This window comes from Mytilus galloprovincialis, chromosome 10 (genome assembly GCF_965363235.1).
Source record: "Mytilus galloprovincialis chromosome 10, xbMytGall1.hap1.1, whole genome shotgun sequence".
In the NCBI taxonomy this organism is placed as follows: domain Eukaryota; kingdom Metazoa; phylum Mollusca; class Bivalvia; order Mytilida; family Mytilidae; genus Mytilus; species Mytilus galloprovincialis.
Genome location: NC_134847.1, coordinates 74812390 through 74836670, shown reverse-complemented (window position 1 = coordinate 74836670; position 24281 = coordinate 74812390). Strand labels below are relative to the sequence as shown.

At 31.0% G+C, this 24281-nt stretch overlaps 1 protein-coding gene across 1 annotated transcript in view; it reads right to left on the bottom strand.

Moving 5' to 3' along the window:
* Positions 1-24281, bottom strand: part of LOC143048381 (3'-5' exoribonuclease HELZ2-like) — a 32834-nt gene that overhangs the window by 3825 nt on the left and 4728 nt on the right. The window contains exons 2-7 of the mRNA XM_076222047.1: positions 17051-17136; positions 16274-16408; positions 15686-15823; positions 4553-5157; positions 2787-3011; positions 2333-2516 (exon numbers count right to left, since the gene is read on the bottom strand). Of these exons, the coding sequence (XP_076078162.1) occupies positions 2457-2516; positions 2787-3011; positions 4553-5157; positions 15686-15823; positions 16274-16408; positions 17051-17136 (1249 nt within the window). The 3' untranslated portion in view covers positions 2333-2456. The remainder of the gene's footprint in view (positions 1-2332; positions 2517-2786; positions 3012-4552; positions 5158-15685; positions 15824-16273; positions 16409-17050; positions 17137-24281) is intronic.

The following is a 24281-nucleotide window of genomic DNA, read 5'->3' as shown; positions in this document are numbered from 1 at the left end:
TACAGTAACTTGACTGTTAGTGTTGCTCTCCACCAATTGCAACTCATTCAAAATTTTGACCAAGTTGCAATTTGTTTTATAAAATCAAATTGTTCAACTGGTCAGAAATTTGAACCAACTGCTGCAGAAAACCAAAGCAAAGTCATGAAAGTGCAAGATGATAAAATAAAACATACTTACAATCCTATAAGACTTTAACTCCACTTTAATGATGTAATGACAACATTTGTTTATCAGTTTGTATTGGTATATTATAGTCATTTCCATGCTGAAGGGGAAATGTTTATTTTGAATTGCTAAAAAATTGTTCAAACTAAGCTTTCATATAGTTTTTCTTTCTAAAAGTAATCTATATTTATAAGAATCAGACATTATGTGAATTAAGCATTTCATAATTAGTAAAATATGTGTGAAATTCCAATATATGTTTGTAGGAAGTTTCCATGGGGAGATAATCATTTTTTCTTTCAAAAAGTCTTTATTCAAAAGAATAATATTTTAGATTATCTCCCCATGGAAACTTATCAATAGCATATTGTTATTTCACACATATTTTACTGAATATATGATGTTTTGTTTAAAATAATATCTGATTCTTATAAATATAGAATACTTTTAGAATGAAAACCTATATGAAAGCTTAGTTTGGACAATTTTATAGCAATTCAAAATAAACAGTTCCCCTTCAGCATGGAAATGACTATAATATAACTATACAAACTGATCAACTAATAGACCACTTTCGAGTTCATCCGTCACCGGAAAAAACTCGTCAATTATACGCGCCTTTATCACCGTCATTTGTGCGTTTAGGGGCGTCGTCACTTCCTTCCAATGTTGAGCGAGTGGTTATAAAACTATAATTCTATATTGTACGAATTATTCGGCAAAATGAACTCTCAAAATTGACAATCAACACTGCTGTCATTAGGGAATTGTCAGTAAGTACCTACAGAGCAACAATTATTTCTAGTTTATCCTGCACAAAGACGATCACTAAGACGCTTGATGAACGTAAATAGTGCAGGGATACAGGCGAGCCCCTCTATCTGGTAAATGACGTCATAAAGGCGTGCATAATTGACGAGTTTTTGCCGGTGACGGATGAACTCGAAAGTGGTCTAATAGACCAACATCATTAAAGTGGAGTTTAAGTCTTATAGGATTGTAAGTATATTTTATTTTATCACCTTGCACTTTCACATTTTGCCTGAACAGTTTGTTCAATATTCTGACCAGTTGAACAATTTGGATTAATAAAACAAATCGCAATTTGGTCAAAATTTTGGATGAGTTGCAATTGGTGGAGAGCAACACTAACAGTCAAGTCACTGTAATTTGAAAATTGTCATTTTTGGCCTCTATGAAAATTGTAAACTGAACTTTATTAAAAATAAAAGTTATCTTACTGACGAAGTATTTTATTAACAGATGTAAGATGCTAGATAGAAAACCTAATAAAAAAGGTCTTCAAAACTACATAAAAGAAAACTTGATTTTTTTTGTGGAAGAACACAACTTGTAATGGAACCCCTGGGCTAAAGTCATTAATTAGATTTAAACATTTATGTATATGAGCATTTGAAATTATCTGTTTACTGTTATACCATACCATATGTATGCTCATATATAATTCTTGCACTACTATAACTATATTGATGAAAATGTTATTACTATACTTAATCCATAGATTTCAAATTGTTAGTTCATATATTTCATTTGCTTGCTTATTGTGCCACAATATAAATATATGTTGATACTTGTAGATTCATGAAGAAAAATAAAAAATTATAAAAAAAAAAAAAGAAATTGGTACACAATTGCGGCTTTTATCCTACGCACAAAGGTTTAAACGCTGTTTTGTATCAATTGATACTATATCAATATTTAAAAACATCATAGAAACAATAAAAGTGATTTTATATCACGTTAACTGGTGAAATAATTAAACAAAAGTAGTTTGTTAAGAGTCAGATAGTGGATTCGCTTGAAACATATATAAGACTTGCCGTATTTAAGGATTTGTAGAATCCCTGACTCGTGTATTATTGTATGGCTCGTAGCATATTTATTGTTTCTAAGGTTTTATTTCAAAATCTGGATACTAATGATCTACAGTTAAAAGTTGCTGACCATTCTCTTTTTATAGCCAATACTCTGAATTAACTTACTCTATGGAATGTATAATAGTTTAGTAAAAAAAATAGATTAATTATGATCAATCATTATTGCAAAATTCATTATGGTTTAATATTGTCTGTAAAGTAGAATTTCAATGCTAAAGTGTTAAAAAAAGTGTTTTGTCTGCTGAAACAAATTTAAAATTACTTACCTTGGCTTCCATTGACAGTATTCACATTTACGTCATGATATCCTTCCTTCTCCAATTCCTTTGTAATTAAACTACACTGTGAATTGTACTGAGACATGATATTTATAGTGCATTTCGGTACCATTCATTTCTGCTTGTCACCAAAAATGTTTTCGCGTTCAAACAAGTACTTGAAAATCTTAAGCTGTAATGTATACAGAAAATTGATAACAATGTTTGTCTTTTAACACGGACTAACTTAAGTATTTGATAGCAAATATAATGTTTCAATTGATATTTAATAGAGACAGAACAAAACAAAAGTTTAAAATAAATCATGTGTGAAATAGAAACATATTATACCTTATCTGAGTTTTGTATATGATAGTTAATTTAGAATTTACAGATCTAAATAAAGTTAATTTTTAACGTTTTGTAATAAAAAATAAAACAATCAATTCAAAACATAACATACAACTTGTTTCACTTCTTCTTTATTGCTTCTTGACATTATGTTTCCTTCCCCACTGCTAACGGTCAATATATCTTCCTCGCCTTCCACATGACAGAATATATGGCGTTTATCATTGTTGTTTCCCCATATTTGCAGTGGAGGGTCCTCTTCATACGATGTGGATTTGCCTGTTTGTAATTTACCCCCATAAAATCTGCTGGATGGGAAATCGCAAATGCTCTTGTGCTGTAAAGCATTAATAGTGTACTCAGTTTTTGTTGTTTGAAATGGATAAATAGTTCCAAACAAAACATAAAAAAACATCAATTGAAAGGGTTCCGTTTTGATCGAATCTATGCGTTATATAATTATTTTTTTTTAGATAAACTTAAAAAAAACCAACTCATCCTTTGTGAACTTTAATTTTCAAATGGCATATACAGAAATGCAATTTTGTTTTGAGAGTTTGGTTTTGACAACAAATATCTTGTTATTTTTTCATTAATATATTAAGACACAGACGATTTAATGCTTGACGTATTCAAAAGACATTAGTATATTGTAGAGTAATTTTCTCTTACATAAGATGTCTTTCTGTTTTTTATTGTATTAGAAGTCCGAGTTGACATAGATCTACAGTAAACTCATGCGGAATATTGTGGAACTATTTTATTCCTTATTTGTAAAGTTTCTTGATAAGTAAACCTTTTTGATTTGTGACTGGTCGATATTTTAGATTTAAGTTATTTTTAGAAACAGAAGTTTTCATTGGAGGGAGCGGTAACAATAACACTGATACATCCAAAAAAACATGACGTAAACAAAGAAATTAGATTTAGAAATGTAAGAGTTGCATCTACTTTGAATTTACTTACTCGATGGAATATAATATACTAGTTAAGTACAAAAAATATACGTTCACAACAAAAGGAAATTGCATTTACACATTTTCGTTACGTTTCACAAATTAAGAAATGAAGATTAAAGGAAATTTATGTAACGGATGTTAAAAATACCTGTTACAAATTATAAAATTACATTTAACAAATTAAGAATTAACAATTAACAAATTAAGAATTATATAATTAAGGTAGATAGGGTGTCTTCCTCCATTTTGGATATTAAAATTCCAGAAAACAAGGTCTAGATTTTTGATAAAATGTGCAAATTTTGAAATTAGTAGATAATTCATGAATAAGATTTTTCATTATAATATAGAATATGCCATATTTTATCATATTTATGGTTGGATTTTACCAAAAAACAAATACTTTTATTTGATTCATTTTTTCCCAACTTTGCCAAATAAGGGGAAACAACTCAAATGCAAGGGCAGATAATGCTTATAGTGTTACTTTAACAATAGAATGTGTTAGGAATTTACTCATTTTATTATGTAGCAAGAAAACAAGTCCGGTGACCCCATTTTTCTTCTTCTTATCTGAAAGAATAACACTGGAGCTATCTTCTCATATTTTATCTCAAAATTTTATGGTGTGGTTTTCGTTTTATGACCGAAAATTGGGGTTTTCATGCATAATCTATACAAAATTTGACAATTTTGCACAACCTGTAGTGTGAAAATAAGTCCGGTGACCCATTCTTTTTATTAGTGTTCTTAAACAAGCAGGATATAAACTACATTTTGGCAAATTATTAAAAGATTCTATGGATTATAATTTAGACACCCCATCTACCTTAAGACGAATATACCATCCCGTATTTTTTTCTGTTATTTTTTATAAAGACTCAACTGCAGACCATATTTAACTCGTACAGATTCTTACCATTCTATATTGGGTTTTCATCTGTACAACATTATTACTTTGCCAGTATCTTTCAAAAAGCGATTTTGACAAGCCAAGTCTGTCTGCTTGTTGGCACTGAATAACTGGTTTCAACTGCTTATGGTCTCCAATCAGAACAACTTGTTCTGCTCTGGTAGCAATTATAGTTGCCAAACATTCGGGTTCCGTGCACATTCCACTTTCGTCAATGATGACCTGATATATTTCATTTTTCAAATTACAAAAAAGGTTTGAATTAGTGGCTACAGATGTAGTGCAAAATATAACGTCATAATTTGTCAATTCTTCCCGTGTAGCTTTTGAAAGAAGCTCGGTATATTCCTTGATAACATCAACTTTTAGCTTACTTTCATCTTCCATCGCATTTTCAAATTCTTTTATTTCTGCAGCATATGGTTTATCTTCACGTCGAATAATCCAGTGAATGGAAATAGATCTCAGCATTTCTTCTGGTTTCTCGTCTCCTTTTTTCGCAGAATAAAATTTACCAGGAATAGGGAAATCACAATTAGCTAAAGAACCACCATAAAGCCTAGTTATGCGAGGACATTCTTGTAGTTGTTGCACGTTGTTAAGAAATCTCACTAATAAAAAAGAACAGAATTTTTACACCAATTTAAAAAGAAAGAAAAAACAAAACAACATTTTTACAACACTTAAAGTTCTAGACGAAACTTAAAATCTTGACGCTAGGTAATTGCACTGTCTTAAAACCCAATTTAATTCATTATACATATAAGTGAATTATTGTTTCTCGTTCCTCGTTTTTTGGTATATAGATTAAACAGTTGGTTTTCCTGTTCGAATGGTTTTACAATACTCGTTTTTGGAGCTGTACTTTGACCTATAGTGGTTTACTTTTACAAACGGTGACTTGGATGGAGAGTTGTCTATTTGGCAATTCTGCCACATCTTCTTATATTGATAAAAGTTATACTTTGATCAATTGATAAAATTAATGCATATGTCCAAGCCCCTTGCACGCTCACCACACAAATTTAGCTAAGAATGATAAATAGTTTATTTGAGAATTAGGCATAGTATTCTCTATCTGATTTGTTTATTCTCTAAAACAAGTAAATGCAGACACTCAACCGTCACGAATAATGAAAATACTAACAAACTGCATTCCTTCTGTTATAAGGCTGTATTCCACAACTTACAATATACATTTGCAGATCGTGAGGATTTCAGCAGACAATGTCAAAGACATGTATTCATATTATTTTAAAACCAAACAACGTAAATTTGTTAATTAGCGGCATTACAATCTGTCGATATCTATATATAAAAATTGTATAAGGTGTTGTATTTTTCTGACAATAAAAAAAAAAAATAACAAAAATACCGATGTCTTATGAAATTCTAGACGGCAAGTCTAAAATTGCAAAATCAGAAGCTGGGGCAAGAGTTAACGAAATAGAAAACAACTGTCATATAACCGACTTGGTGCAGGCATTTTGCTATGTAGACAATAGTGAATTATAGCTGGTTTTATAGCTTGGTTAACTTCTCACTTGTAAGACAGTCGCATATAATTCTATCATACAATTTACAACATTGGGTAAGGCTGTTAACCTTTTTTTTTTTTTTTAATTCTGTGTAACTATAAAAAAAAACACAATTATGTTAAAAAAGAAAAAAAGTAAATAGACACTATAAAGACAAAGCACATAAGCAAAAAAATAACATAAAACAAAAACACGATTGGGGGATGTATAAATACCGAACAACGCCAAAAGGATATTACCAAAAAATAGTCTAAACAGTTAACGTAAAAAATGTACAAGAACAAATAAAAAGAAAAAAACCTCAACACATTATTTAGATGATTAACAAACTCAGATTCTAGATTTAACCTTCAAGACCATCATGTTTTAGATTTGAAGTTGATACGGAATATCTATCAAAAAGGTCTTGGTATTTTTCCGGTGAATTAATTCTGAGAAACTAGATCAGTTGGACAAAACGTGTTTCATCCTGATTCATCACCTTCTGCTTAAACACTGGTGACGTTTTATCAAGTTTGAGTAGCAACTGCAAGCTCTTGAATAACGGATTAGTCGAGAAATGTTTATTATATATGCAGGTGAAGTTGGTATATTGCTGTTAAGCAAGGGGGAATTTACACTTTCAAAATCAATATCGTCACAATAGATTCTGGTAGAGATGACTTCTTATGTCAAACTCGAGGGATACTATAAAAAAGAAGATGTGGTATGATTGCCAATGAGACAACTATCCACAAAAGACCAAAATGACACAGACATTAACAACTATAGGTCACCATACGGCCTTCAACAATGAGCAAAGCCCATACCGCATAGTCAGCTATAATAGGCCCCGATAAGACAATGTAAAACAATTCAAACGAGAAAACTAACGGCCTCATTTATGTAAAAAAAATGAACGAAAAACAAATATGTAACACATAAACAAACGACAACCACTGAATTACAGGCTCCTGACTTGGGACAGACACATACATAAATAATGTGGCGGGGTTAAAGATGTTAGCGGGATAAGTCTATAATTTATCGTTCCTGAGGATATAGTAATTGCACCCAATCAGAAAAAAGTACATATCAAAGGGAAGAGCTCCATCAATTTTCGAAAATGACGTTTTTACACTAAATCAACTGGTCCAAGGACACAGTTATCGTCCTTTGGTTTTCGTTGTCTACGAATATAGTCCCTAGTGTAAACAGTGTATAACTTGCATGTTTTATTTAATACACTTTCCCAATTTATTTATTTATATTGAATGCATGAAATATTAAGTAGGGGGATGTAATTACATGTCAAAAAAATTTGGGTGCTGAAACTTTATGTTAAGTAGTGATTTGGTCCAGTTCTAAAAGGTCAAATTTTATCACGTCTGAAGCTGTCAAACTGAATTTTACACCCCCTTAACACAGAATTGTCAATATTTTGAGTTAGAGCTGGGAGAAGTTTCTATAATTTTGATATTATTTGTCTCACTGGTAGTACACTACACTGTAAAAATATTTTTGAGAAAGAGCAGGTGCGATTTTTTTAATTTGAATTTATTGTCTAAAAGAAATGCACTACGAAATAACTGTGTTCTCGGGCCAACTGATTGAAGTTTTTAAGTTTATTAATTTTGAAATTATTAAGAAACTAAGGTTTCAATTCCCTCAGGCAAAGTCGGCTTTAGGTTAATTTGGCTATTTATTTTAGGTATTTTTGACACATACGTAACGGTTTCGGTACTTATACATCTTCGGATATCAAATGTTTGGCTTTGAGTGTTCCTGATGAAGGTAAATCCAAAAAAGCGCTTCGGACGCAAAAATCATTAACGTGTTGTTTTCAATTTTTTACATCACTGGGTCGGTACCTCTGCTGGTGGACTATAAGTCCCCAGGGTATTATCAGCTCAATAGTTAGTATTTCGGTACTGACATGATTTAACAAACTTTACTAAAATTGTTCGTATATAAATTTTTGAAATTATTAAGAAACTAAGATTTCAACTCCCTCAGGCAAAGTTGGCTTTAGTTTAATTTGGCTATTTATTTTAGGTATTTTTGACACATACGTGTAGCTCTTCAACGGTTTCGGTACTTATACATCTTCGGATTTCAAATGTTTGGCTTTGAGCGCTCCTGCTAAAGCCAAATCCAGAAAAGCGCCTCGGACGCAAGAATTTATAAACGTGTTGTTTTCAATTTTTTACATCACTGGGTCGATACCTCTGCTGGTGGACTATTAGTCCCCGAGGGTATCATCAGCTCAGTAGTCAGTATTTCGGTACTGACATGATTTAACAAACTTTACTAAAATTGTCCGTTTATAAATTTTGAAATTATTAAGAAACTAAGTGTTCAACTCGCTCAGGCAAAGTTGGCTTTAGGTTAATTTGGCTATTTATTTTAGGTATTTTTGACATATAGCTCTTCAACGGTTCCGTTACTAAACCATCTTCGGATTTCAAATGTTTGGCTTTGAGCGTTCCTGATGAAGGTAAATCCAGAAAAGCGCTTCGGAATTATTTTAACGTGTTGATTTCAATTTTTTAAAGACTTGGTTTTTTTTATTAGATGTTTCTGACTTTGAACTTGTAGCTGGACAGTGATTTCTAAAGTTTGTATCTTCATTTACAAGTGGGGTTGATTTCATTTTATAAATTAGCCGTATGGTGTATTTGAACATTAACACATAAGGAAATAATATTCCACTTTAGTTTGATTCGTAAAATAGGATGATAATCCAGACAATTTTTACATTCTTCATGGTATATCAAATTAAAATAAACGCATATTGTAAGGTTTTACTTGTCGTGTAACACGCCATGTGGTGTTAGGATTGCTCAAAGAGCGACCCCTTATAGGTGGGGTTTCATTTGATCAATCATGACACCCTTTGGTGTATTACAAGACAAGAAAAACCTTAAAATATATATTATTATATATATTACATGGTGTGTTAATGACCTTATACGATTTATATGGAATCAGTAAATTCCATATGCGATCAGAGCAAAGCTCGAGTCCAAATGTTGAATTTACTGACCCCATATATATCGTATTAGGTCACTAGCACACCGTGTAACGAATTTATCTTACCGACTGTCTTTACATGTGGTATTTAGACTATCGGCTACCAAAGTATTTAAGTCTTCAATACTTAGTTTTAATATTATTAAGAATCTACTTCTTTTTGTCTTTACAAAAAAAAATGCCAACAATAACAACGTGTTAGCTTTAAATTTGTTTTATGAATGTATTTCAATCGTTCATTATCAGTTACGTTTACTGTTTAAAACTTGAAATGATAAGATGGCTGCCGACGTCTATGGTCGTGTTGTATCGTCTAGTGATTTAAACAGTGAAATGTCTGATTTAAATGGAACTACAAACATTGAAAATGAGCCCGATGGTTTACAAGAAGTTCACAATGATACTTTTAGGGAGTATTTACCCCAAAACAGCCAAATTGTCCAAATTTGACCGGGATAAATACCCCCAGTCGTTCATATGTAAACGACAATGACGCCATTGACGAAACTCTCAAATAGCCGATTTTGTACCGAATCAAGAATTTATATCCTTGTTAGACCAAGAACTCTCTGATCTTCCAAGAGATTCATATGTATTAAAACTCATTGAGTTGGCCCATGATTCTGAGAATACGATAACTTGGTATCGTACTATATTGGCGAGCAGAGCGAAATCCATCCAGGGGTGTCCGACGGGAAAACTTTTTACCCGAAAAAGCACAAACAGAAGTTCCTCTATACAAAAATATGCAAAAGACTGCTACATAATATATATGTTCATTAACGGTGATGATTCGAGCATTGATGATGTTTTCAGAAAAATTGATCACAATTCAATTAGTGACCAAAGTAAAACTGTGACCCATGAATGTAATATCATCGAAATGAGGGTAACTGTACAAACCACCTTGAAAGAGTAGTACTATTAGAGAAAAACGAAATCGAAAATAAAAGAATTATCAAAAACATAAAAACTGAAAACGACAAATTGAAAACAGAACTTTCGAGCACGAATGAGCGATTAAACCAACACCTAATCAATTGTGAACGTAAATTTACACAGTATGACGCAAACCACAAGCTAATAAACCAACAAGCCAAAGCTATTGGGGAATTTGACTTTCATTCGTATACAGCTAATGTAAAACGGTTTGACTCCGAACTTGAGCGACATAGTAAAGTGTGCGTTAGTCTACAAAAGAATATTAGGGAGTTTAAATGAAATTCAAAACAATTTTATGCCTCTAAAGTAACCCCACCGGGAATCCCAGATAGTCCGCATACTACCGATATACAGATAAACTCTAGTACGAGAAGTGGTCAGTTATCACTTATAGAAATACCAGAAAGTAGATCACCCGTAACTTGTAAACAAAACATAGAAAAAAAATCTTCTAACGGTAATAACAATAGTAATAATGTTACAGGTTTACCGTACAGAACACATGAAACGCAAAGCAAAGGAAACAGAGACATTTCAAAACCAAATACGCAAAACAATGACATTACTTATAAAATTCCTGTTAGACTTGAAGGAGTCACTAGCAATGTTGAAACGACAAATGAAAACTTTTTACGGGTGTTACAAAGAATAGAACGGCTAGGTATAACTTGTCAGGAATTGACTCAAAATCTACTCGAGCTGGAATTTTAAGTAAAGAAACTAAAAATGTACATGTAACATACTTACGTTTGTTTAGCTCAAGGAACAATGATCGTCGGATATCTGCGAAGCTTAACATCGCAGAAAACTGTGCAGAAATTGTCGAAACAGAAAACTTTTGCTCGAAAGGCATGTATTGCAGAAAATGGTTAAGCAACCGTGAATGGAATAAACGCTTTACGGATGATGCTCATCATGAACCAGACTGATAATAAACAATCAAAATGCAGTGTCAAATATTATTTTTCCTTGTTACCTTGGTTACCTTGTTTCTTATAATGTCTAGTCTAAAACTTTTAGCATGGAATGTAAGAGGTATTATGTCTTCTACTGTATGTTTGAGTAATTTATTAAGAAGTACTGATTGTGATGTTTGTATTATCTCTGAACATAAACTTAAAACCAGATCCTTAAATTATTTGTCGAGTATTGAACAAGGATATAATTGTGTATGTAAAGCTGATTCCTTGACTAATTTTTATAACGCATATCATGGTAAATGTGGTATTGCCATCCTGTATAAGAGCACACTTCAATTTTCTATTAATGAAATTCATGATACGAACTCAGAAAGAATTGTGGGTCTTGAGATCAAAACCCCATCTAAAGGGTCATTATTTATTTTTGGTGCATATTTACCATCTGATGAATCTGTAGATAACTATAGAACTGAACTTAATATATTAGATGCATTATATACTCATTATAGTAATTATGGCAATGTTATAATCGCAGGGGATTTAACTGCCAGTTGTCTTGAGAAAGATAAATTATGTTCAAACAGGTACAAATCTGCGGAGCTAATAAAATTTGTTAAAAGATATCAATTGCTGTTTTCAGGTGGAAAAATTAAACATAAAGGGCCAGATTATACATTTATTAATAAGACATCAATGATTGATTTTATCGGTCGTCCCACTGTCTATATCACTCTGTTCAGCTCTTAATATTATTCCGTATCATGTCTTTGTGACGTCAAATACGTTGACCCGGCCTTAATAACTTTGACCCGGACATATCACCGACGTCATAATGTTTGAACCGACGTTAATAACTTTGACCCGAACTTATCAAGTCATCTTTTGTGTGCTGGTGAAACAAAGAAAACACTTCTGAAACACGCAAATATAACCCGATAAATCGATTATCAGATTATCTGCATATTGATATTGTAAAATATCAGCTGCTTGACATTATATGAAGGCTTTTTGATCTCGTTTGCTACGCTCACTCGAAAAAAGCTTCATATTATGTCTCGCAGCTGATATTTTACGATATCAACATGCAGATAACCTGATAATCGGTACATATTCTTATGAATGATAGTATATATAGGCAGCTTAAGTCTTATGAAATACTAAGCGAGGGTTCGGTTAGTAGTACGTCCGATCATTTACAAATTTTAGCCGAAATAGTGTTGCAACATAATCCTCATCAAATATTGAATTCATTTAGTAAGCTAAAATAAAGTATGGCATAAAATAACGGACGATCAAATCGAACTGTATAAACAATTTTTACACGAACCGTTACAAATTCAGATAACGAAAATGGACTCGGATAATGCAGATATTGATACTTTATACAACGATATGGTGACTAGTTTACATGCTGCAGCGGATAAAACAGTCCCGAAGTGCGGTTTTAATCCTTTTACTAAACCGTATTGGACATCTGGTGTTAAGATTGCTCACGAGAAGGAATGAACATTACGAAAAGCCTGGGTTATTGATGGTTGCCCTGGAGGTATGCATCACGATTCATATAAGTTATACAAGCTAGAGAGCAAAACATGAATTCCGAAACATACAACAGGCTGCGTATGAACAGTATATACAACAAACTAACGATGACATTAATAAGGCAACTGAATGCGATATCCGTCTTTTTTGGAAACTTATTAAACGTAATAAAACTGTCTCGTCCAAAATTTATCCTGAAATAATCCAAGATGACAATATATGCAACACTCCCGAAAGCATCGCTAATGCATTTATGGACTACTTTTCGAAACTCTACCAGTCGGACAGTGATGAAATGTATGATAATGACACGAGACAACAGATTGAACTTGATTACAATAAAATATTAAAATCTTTTTATAAACCAAACGTGAATTTACCAGGCGGTATTATCAAAGAAAGTTAAATCGATGGTATAATTAAACTCTTGAAGCGTAGAAAAGCTAGTGGCCATGACATAATTCAACATTAACATCTGTTGTATGGTGGACATACTTTAGGCCGATGCTTAACATCGTTATTCAATCTAGTTGTGAGTAAAGGTCGTATCCCTAATGGATGGAAACTAGGTCTCCTTGTTCCATTATTTAAAGGCAACAATAAGCCTAAGACTTCACCGGACAGTTACCGACCAATCGCTTTACTTCCATGTGTTCCCAAAGTGTTTGAACATGTTATTAAGTCAAGATTGTTGTTATATGTCTTTGATGGAAGTATCTTTCCGAACCCTCAGCAGCAAGGTTTTCAGAAATATCTCGGATGTCTTACTGCATCCTTTAATTGACATGAAACTATATTTCATAATATTGAATTATTTAGTAAAATGTTTGTAGTATTCCTGGATAGCAGGAAAGCATTTGATACGGTATGGAAGATATGTTTAATGTACAAACTGTTTAAACTTGGTGTAAATGGTAAGCTATGGTTAATAATTAATGACTGTCATTATAATACGCAAAGTGCAGTTATTGTCAATCAATGTCAATCAGATTTTTTCTATGTATTAGAAGGTGTACGACAAGGAGGTATGCTCTCAGGTTTATTGTATTTAGTATTTATAAATGATTTAATTTGTGATTTGGAAAAATTTAATCCAAATACAGGTATTTTCAATATCAATTGTTGTGCACCTGCTCTTGCAGATGACATATAATGTATTGCCACATCTCCAGCATCCTTACAACGTATGCTTAATGTGTGTAACCAATATTCAAAGAGATGGCGTTTTCGTACAATTCAAATAAGTCGTGTATCATTCAATTTTCTGTGAATACGAGAGAGATCAATGTCAATTTTCCATGGTTTATTGGTAATGAACGTATCCCGATAGCAAATATCTATCTACACTTAGGTATAGAACTAAACTCTCGATTTAAATCAAATAAAAGAACTGAAAGTTCATGCAGAAAAGGCAGAAACGCATACTTTGCGTTGAATGGTATAAAGACTAATGCAACGAATCCGTGTGTATTACTCAAACTATATAAAACTGTGGTACTACCCAGTGTTTTATACGGGTGTGAGATGTGGAATAACATGAAATCTTATGATAAAGCTACTTTAAACCGGTTTCAACATTTTATAGTGAAACATATTCTTAACTTGAAAACGTCGACTCGATCTGATATGTGCGAAAGTATTCTTGGTATTCATCCAATAACAGGATATATTGTCAAAAGAAAACTTATATTCCTACAAAAACTGTGTACTTTAGACATTTCCCCTCTTTCTAAGAGAATATTTCTCACCAGATTGTTTACTTTCTTTATAGACTCTCAAAGGACACACTACGGATTTATTCCTGATATCATTGACATTTTAAAACAGTATGGACTTATGAGTTACCTTCTTGACTATATTGAAGATGGAACTTTCCCATCAAAACAAATTTTGAAGTCTATCGTTTATAATGCAGTTGATAGTATACAGTTAAACAATTGGTTAAACCATGTTAGTTCTGATGACAGCTTCACACGTTTCAGGAATGTTCACACGTCAGTAACAATTACGGAATTTTGGAAACACTCAAATTCTTTTCATGAGATTAAAAATTCCTTTTTAATCACTAAATTACTAACTGAAATACCAAATACAACAAGTAATACATGTGATATATGAACAAGGAATTTTAAAGATGTTTATGTACACGCTTGTTGCAATTGTCAAAGTACTAATGCACAGCGAGAAGTCTGGTGGGACATTTTAAGTGACAATTTTCCAGTGCAGCTTTACTATGAATTAAGCATGTATGACGACGAAATCCTGTTTTAAATGTAACTCGGTCGAAAACCACTGACAATATTTTCAAGCATAGATGAATCGGTTCAATTTCTCAAGCTGGGTCATGCACATATTATCCAGTGTGTAGCAGAATATAGTTGATCTCTTAGACAGTGTTATTAGATGTGTCAATACATGATGTGTCACTGCATTTATACTATAAATATTGCTTTTATAGACTATTTATGTATCATTTTTTGTGTATTTACCTTATACTTTGCTCTTATACTAATAATTTGTGTGTAATTATGTTGTAACGTTTGCTTATATTCATTAATTGTATGTTCATTGAATCTCATTTATGAGGAATTAAAGATGTGAATGAATGAATGAATGGTTAAAAGTAAACACGTCGAAACCGTGTATATTTAATATAATGTCAGTTGGTTTACTTTATTTTAATTTTGTTTTTAAAACACGTTCATCGTGTGTGATTTATTTTAAATACACGACTAGCAGAAGCGTTGCTTTCCTCTGGATCAAAATTATTACGGAGCTTCTATTTCATGCTTTTCTATATGGTCTTAAGCATGTCATTTGTGTTATATTAATAAATATATAAATAATGCTCATACTAAATGTACATTAACGATCTCTATTCAACAGTTGATCAAAAAGAGGGACGAAATATACAAAGGGACAGTCAAACTCATAAATCTAAAATAAACTGACAACGCCATGGCTAAAAATGAAAAAGACAAACAATAGTACACATGACACAACATAGAAAACACGAACCCCACCAAAAACTAGAGGTGATCACATTGTGTTTTAAATTATGAGGTCAATGGTAAAATATGCATTAATCGTTTATGAAGCTTAATAGCAGTGCAACCGTTATACTATATATTGCCATATGTTTAATATTATACATGCATGTATGCATATACTTATTATAATCTTACCAGCGACTAGATCTACAGATTTATTGGAAGGTCCACAGAACAAAATACATTTCTTTCCACCCTCATCTTGTTCGATCCGTTTGTTGATGCCGTCAAATAGATATATCAACTTAATCGCCGTATTTGTTTTCCCTGTACCTGTATAACCATACAAAAAGACCAAGTCAGATATGTGGTTGGGTTTTTAAAACCATATAAAACAATACAAATAAAGGTATTTTTCTAAATTTTGCGGTTGATCCTCACAAATCTATCACAAGTGTTAGCTTATATATATAAGCCTTTCCTAGTCTTAATACGAATCGTCTTTTGATTCACATGTTCAACAATATAGAAGTACAGGTACACTTAAAGACTAAGAAACATTGAAACACAGAACTCTCGGAAAATGTGCCTAACAAAAATCGGACTGTTTAGATTGATTATAGTTTTTACAGAACCATAGTTAATTTTGTAAACTTTAATCAACTAAGCCATCATATCAATATATAATTTATTTGAGCACCACTGAAGAGAAACATATGACCAAACTACGTTGTTGATGCTGTAACATTAATGCCAATATTGTACTTTTTAAAAGTGACGTACCTGGTGGTCCATGTATTAAACAAAAGCGCTTTGTAAGTGCCATCTTAATTGCCTTTTTCTGATCCTTATTATTTTTAGGTAATCCTATTTCTATGTCTGTTTGACTGATAGCTTTCAAATGATCATCGGCATCATCTTCAAACAAAAGGATTTTCATTCAGTTGCATATAAATTTCAGCAAAATAAACATTACAGCAACAGAATAAAAAAATGTGAAGAAAAGCTTGTAAAACATGAGAGATACGTATTCTAATATGACGTCCTTATTACGCTTTGAAAACAAAGACGTGTTCGAATGAGCACAATATATGTTTGATATAGACGCACAAGTTTACTGTTTATATTCTTGTTATTTACATTGTTATTTTAATAAAATATATACATTTTAGCAGCTTACAGTGTTCATCAAGGAAAATATATTTACCCTGTTTGTAATTATTAAAATCATTAAATATGAAAATGCAAGTTACAGACTACACGGGGAGGAAATGAGAACAGCTTAACATTTTGAGGGATTTTCGCACGATCCGACCTTTACAATACAGCGTTTGTACTATTATAATCGAAATAATTGCTAACACTCAGTGTAAAATATCGACAAATAGTATGCCTACTCATGTTAAAATGACCATAGAGCATGACATGAAGGAATTATTTCTTAGTTACAAATGTAATCAGATACATCCATCTATATAAGCATAACGTACATATATAAAAGTTAACGTTTTTATTGTTTATAAGTTTTGATAAAAATCTGGATTTTACTTAAAAACTCACTGAAATCAGGAATATTTTTCTTGATAGCAATTGACCTTGAAAGAGCTGTTGCCTCATGTAAAAATCTGATAGCATTTTCAATTCTCCTGTAAATGAAAAACAAACATGTATCTAAAGCTTGCTACAACAATTTCAGCAGATTTGAAGGACAGTCATTGTGTTCTACAGTACTACAATAGCAACGACTATCGGATAAAATATTCGAAGTCTGATAATATTTCCCGACCTAATAAGAAACAAAATACTTAAATAAGGTAGTGACAAAAACATTCGAACTGATATGTAACAATGCATTTAAACACAAAATCATGACAGTGGTTACAAAGCAACATATCGAAATGAATTTAATTTTGAATCAGTATTCCTCAGCTTCAACATTAAAGTACATTACATTTTGATGTTAATGTAATGGTGTCCTAAACTAGTACAATGTCATTATTTGAATTACAATATTTCGAGTACTATCGCACGCCCATCGTTATTATAAAGGTCAGTTGACAACAAAGTGAGAGGTTTAGCGCTATAAAACCAGGTTTAATCCACCATTTTCTACATTTGAAAATGCCTGTACCATATCAGGAATATTAAAGTTCTAATCCATTCGTTTTCGATTTGTTTTGACATTTGATTTTGCCATGTGATTATGGACTTTCCGACTTTATTTTCCTAATGGTTCAGTTTTTTTGTGATTTTTCTTTTTGATTGGATAAAAATGATACGGATGTCAAGTTGGTTCAATATTCAACATTCAACATTGAACATTCAATTTTTTTCTTCTTTTTTTTTCTTGTATCCATTTCTACATTTAACATTCGATTTCAACATTCAACATTCAACATTATTTTTTTTTGGCATCCATTTCAACATTCAACATTCGTTTTCAACATTCGATTTTCAACTTTCAACATTCGTTTTCAACATTCAACATTCGTTTTCAACATTCAACATTCGTTTTCAACATTCGATTTTCAACTTTCAACATTCGTTTTTAACATTCAACATTCGTTTGTAACATTCAACATTCGATTTTCAACTTTCAACATTTGTTTTTCAACATTCAACATTCGTTTTCAACATTCAACATTCGTTTTCAACATTCAACATTCGTTTTCAACATTCGTTTTCAACATTCGTTTTCAACATTCGATTTTCAACTTTCAACATTCGTTTTCAACATTCAACATTTGTTCTCAACATTTAACATTGGTTTTCAACATTCAACATTGTTTTTCAAATTCAACATTCGTTTTCAACATTCGATTTTCAACTTTCAACATTCGTTTTCAACATTCAACATTCGTTTTCAATATTCAACATTCGTTTTCAACATTCAACATTCGTTTTCAACATTCAACATTTGTTTTCAACTTTCAACATTCGTTTTCAACTTTCAACATTCGTTTTCAACATTTAACATTCGTTTTGAACATTCAACATTTGCTTTCAATATTCAACATTCGTTTTCAACTTACAACATTCGTTTTCAACATTTAACATTCGTTTTCAACATTCGATTTTCAACTTTCAACATTCGCTTCAACATTCAACATTCGTTTTCAATATTTAACATTCGTTTTCAACATTCAACATTCGTTTTCAATATTCAACATTCGTTTTCAATATTCAACATTCGTTTTCAGAATTCAACAATCGTTTTCAAAATTCAACATTCAACATTGGTTTTTAACATTCAACATTGGTTTTTAACATTCAACATTCGTTTTCAACTTTAAACATTCTTTTTCAACATTCAACATTCGTTTTCAACATTCGATTTTCAACTTTAAACATTCGTTTTTAACATTCAACATTCGTTTTCAACATTCAACATTCGTTTTCAATATTCAACATTCGTTTTCAACATTCAACATTCGTTTTCAACATTCGATTTTCAACTTTGAACATTCGTTTTCAACATTCAACATTTGTTCTCAACATTTAACATTGGTTTTCAACATTCAACATTGTTTTTCAACATTCAACATTGGTTTTCAACATTCAACATTCGTTTTCAACTTACAACATTCGTTTTCAATATTCAACATTCGTTTTCAAAATTCAACAATCGTTTTTAATATTCAACATTCGTTTTCAACATTCAACATTGGTTTTTCAACATTCAACATTCGTTTTCAACATTCAACAATAGTTTTCAACTTTCAACATTCGTTTTCAACTTTCAACATTCGTTTTCAACATTCAACATTCGTTTTCAACTTTCAACATTCGTTTTGAACATTTAACATTCGTTTTGAACATTCAACATTCGTTTTCAATATTCAACATTCGTTTTCAACTTATAACATTCGTTTTCAACATTTAACATTCGTTTTCAACATTCGTTTTCAACATTCAACATTCGCTTCAACATTCAACATTCGTTTTCAATATTTAACATTCGTTTTCAACATTCAACATTCGTTTTCAACTTACAACATTCGTTTTCAATATTCAACATTTGTTCTCAACATTTAACATTGGTTTTCCACATTCAACATTGTTTTTCAACATTCAACATTGGTTTTCAACATTCACCATTCGTTTTCAACATTCGATTTTCAACTTTCAACATTCGATTTTCAACTTTCAACATTCGTTTTCAACATTCAACATTCGTTTTCAACATTCAACATTCGTTTTCAACATTCGATTTTCAACTTTCAACATTCGTTTTTAACATTCAACATTCGTTTGTAACATTCAACATTCGATTTTCAACTTTCAACATTTGTTTTTCAACATTCAACATTCGTTTTCAACATTCAACATTCGTTTTCAACATTCAACATTCGTTTTCAACATTCGTTTTCAACATTCGTTTTCAACATTCGATTTTCAACTTTCAACATTCGTTTTCAACATTCAACATTTGTTCTCAACATTTAACATTGGTTTTCAACATTCAACATTGTTTTTCAACATTCAACATTGGTTTTCAACATTCACCATTCGTTTTCAACATTCGATTTTCAACTTTCAACATTCGTTTTCAACATTCAACATTCGTTTTCAATATTCAACATTCGTTTTCAACATTCAACATTCGTTTTCAACATTCAACATTTGTTTTCAACTTTCAACATTCGTTTTCAACTTTCAACATTCGTTTTCAACATTTAACATTCGTTTTGAACATTCAACATTTGCTTTCAATATTCAACATTCGTTTTCAACTTACAACATTCGTTTTCAACATTTAACATTCGTTTTCAACATTCGATTTTCAACTTTCAACATTCGCTTCAACATTCAACATTCGTTTTCAATATTTAACATTCGTTTTCAACATTCAACATTCGTTTTCAATATTCAACATTCGTTTTCAGAATTCAACAATCGTTTTCAAAATTCAACATTCAACATTGGTTTTTAACATTCAACATTGGTTTTTAACATTCAACATTCGTTTTCAACTTTAAACATTCTTTTTCAACATTCAACATTCGTTTTCAACATTCGATTTTCAACTTTAAACATTCGTTGTTAACATTCAACATTCGTTTTCAACATTCAACATTCGTTTTCAATATTCAACATTCGTTTTCAACATTCAACATTCGTTTTCAACATTCGATTTTCAACTTTGAACATTCGTTTTCAACATTCAACATTTGTTCTCAACATTTAACATTGGTTTTCAACATTCAACATTGTTTTTCCACATTCAACATTGGTTTTCAACATTCAACATTCGTTTTCAACTTACAACATTCGTTTTCAATATTCAACATTCGTTTTCAAAATTCAACAATCGTTTTTAATATTCAACATTCGTTTTCAACATTCAACATTGGTTTTTCAACATTCAACATTCGTTTTCAATATTCAACAATAGTTTTCAACTTTCAACATTCGTTTTCAACTTTCAACATTCGTTTTCAACATTCAACATTCGTTTTCAACTTTCAACATTCGTTTTGAACATTTAACATTCGTTTTGAACATTCAACATTCGTTTTCAATATTCAACATTCGTTTTCAACTTACAACATTCGTTTTCAACATTTAACATTCGTTTTCAACATTCGTTTTCAACATTCAACATTCGCTTCAACATTCAACATTCGTTTTCAATATTTAACATTCGTTTTCAACATTCAACATTCGTTTTCAACTTACAACATTCGTTTTCAATATTCAACATTTGTTCTCAACATTTAACATTGGTTTTCCACATTCAACATTGTTTTTCAACATTCAACATTGGTTTTCAACATTCACCATTCGTTTTCAACATTCGATTTTCAACTTTCAACATTCGTTTTCAACATTCAACATTCGTTTTCAACATTCAACATTCGTTTTCAATATTCAACATTCAACATTCGTTTTCACCATTCAACATTCGTTTTCAACTTTCAACATTCGTTTTCAACTTTCAACATTCGTTTTCAACATTTAACATTCGTTTTGAACATTGAACATTTGTTTTCAATATTCAACATTCGTTTTCAACTTACAACATTCGTTTTCAACATTTAACATTCGTTTTCAACATTCGATTTTCAACTTTCAACATTCGCTTCAACATTCAACATTCGTTTTCAATATTTAACATTCGTTTTCAACATTCAACATTCGTTTTCAATATTCAACATTCGTTTTCAATATTCAACATTCGTTTTCAGAATTCAACAATCGTTTTCAATATTCAACATTCGTTTTCAACATTCAACATTGGTTTTTAACATTCAACATTGGTTTTTAACATTCAACATTCGTTTTCAACTTTAAACATTCTTTTTCAACATTCAACATTCGTTTTCAACATTCGATTTTCAACTTTAAACATTTGTTTTTAACATTCAACATTCGTTTTCAACATTCAACATTCGTTTTCAATATTCAACATTCGTTTTCAACATTCAACATTCGTTTTCAACATTCGATTTTCAACTTTGAACATTCGTTTTCAACATTCAACATTTGTTCTCAACATTTAACATTGGTTTTCAACATTCAACATTGTTTTTCAACATTCAACATTGGTTTTCAACATTCACCATTCGTTTCCAACATTCGATTTTCAACTTTCAACATTCGTTTTCAACATTCAACATTCGTTTTCAACTTTCAACATCCGTTTTCAATATTCAACATTCTTTTTCAACATTCAACATTCGTTTTCAACATTCAACATTCGTTTTCAACATTCAACAATAGTTTTCAACTTTCAACATTCGTTTTCAACTTTCAACATTCGTTTTCAACATTCAACATTCGTTTTCAACTTTCAACATTCGTTTTGAACATTTAACATTCGTTTTGAACATTCAACATTCGTTTTCAATATTCAACATTCGTTTTCAACTTACAACATTCGTTTTCAACATTTAACATTCGTTTTCAACATTCGTTTTCAACATTCAACATTCGCTTCAACATTCAACATTCGTTTTCAATATTTAACATTCGTTTTCAACATTCAACATTCGTTTTCAACTTACAACATTCGTATTCAATATTCAACATTCGTTTTCAAAATTCAACAATCGTTTTTAATATTCAACATTCGTTTTCAACATTCAACATTGGTTTTTAACATTCAACATTGGTTTTTAACATTCAACATTGGTTTTTAACATTCAACATTGGTTTTTAACATTCAACATTCTTTTTCAACATTCAACATTCGTTTTCAACATTCGATTTTCAACTTTAAACATTCGTTTTCAACATTCAACATTCGTTGAAAACTAATCAACATCGAATGTTGAAAACAAATGTTGAATGTTGAAAACGAATGTTGAATATTGAACACAAATGGTGAATGTTGAAAACGAATGTTGAAAGTTGAAAATCGAAAATCGAATGTTGAAAGATGAAAATCGAAAATCGAATGTTGAAAACGAATGTTGAATGTTTAAAACCAATGTTGAATGTTGAAAATGTTGAATGTTGAAAGTTAAAACTTTAATGTTGAAAAGGAATGTTGAATGTTGAAAACGAATAGTGAAAGTTGAAAATCGAATGTTGAAAATGAATGTTGAATGTTGGAAACGATTGTTGAATGTTGAAATCGAATGTTGAATGTTGAAAGTCGATACAAGAAAAAAAAATTGAATGTTGAAAACGAATGTTGAATGTTTAAAACCAATGTTGAATGTTGAAAATGTTGAATGTTGAAAGTTAAAACTGCAATGTTGAAAAGGAATGTTGAATGTTGAAAACGAATGTTGAAGTTTGAAAACGAATAGTGAAAGTTGAAAATCGAATGTTGAAAACGAATGTTGAAAATGAATGTTGAATGTTGGAAACGATTGTTGAATGTTGAAATCGAATGTTGAAAACGAATGTTGAAAATGAATGTTGAATGTTGGAAACGATTGTTGAATGTTGAAATCGAATGTTGAACGTTGAAAGTCGATACAAGAAAAAAAAATTGAATGTTGAATGTTGAATGTTGAATATTTGACCAACTTGGCATTCGTAAAAACGATGGATTACCAAGTCTATTATAAAACTTACTTCAGATAGCTGCAAGTATTCGAGTTTGATAAATTAGGGATTATTTAGATATGATTCGGTGAAATTAGAGCTGTACAATCAAAGACGCTTATCAAACCTCTATACCGTCAAATATATATATTCAAGGTGTGTTGGAGAGTTACAAACTGGAGTCACCCTTTTATAAAATTTACTAACGACATCATCAGTTAACAAAGATGCAGTTAATTCCGTTTCATGTATAAAATACTTAAGTGAGGGATGATAATTATAAGAAACTAAAATAAAATTGAAAAGGTTTTTGTATAAGCTTTTGTATTTGATAATTTACAGACTACTAGTATGTTATTGTCAAAAATCATGTTGTATGTAAACATGTGGTAAAGAGTAAGCACAAAGCAATTACTACAAGAATTATAATTGTCAAAGTGTATGTAGTTTTATCATGATCAACCGTTTTATATAAGAAAATGCCTGAACCAGCTTTTGAATTGCCTCGGAGTTGGTGTTTTGTTATTTTACCTTTTTGTTCGGGATTACATGATTATAGCAATGAAAGCTTTGTTACAATAATCACCACATAATTGTCACTTTGGCATAGCCAAAATCTGCATCTCCTTCCTACGTTCATGACGTATTAGTCTGCTATTAACGAACAATGAATTGGCCTTACTTATATAATACGTAATCATATTAAATTGCATTTAAGACGGAACCCCATACTTTACAACACGAAATATATTTTTAACAATACATAGCACAATCGCAACAATTTATTCTGTGT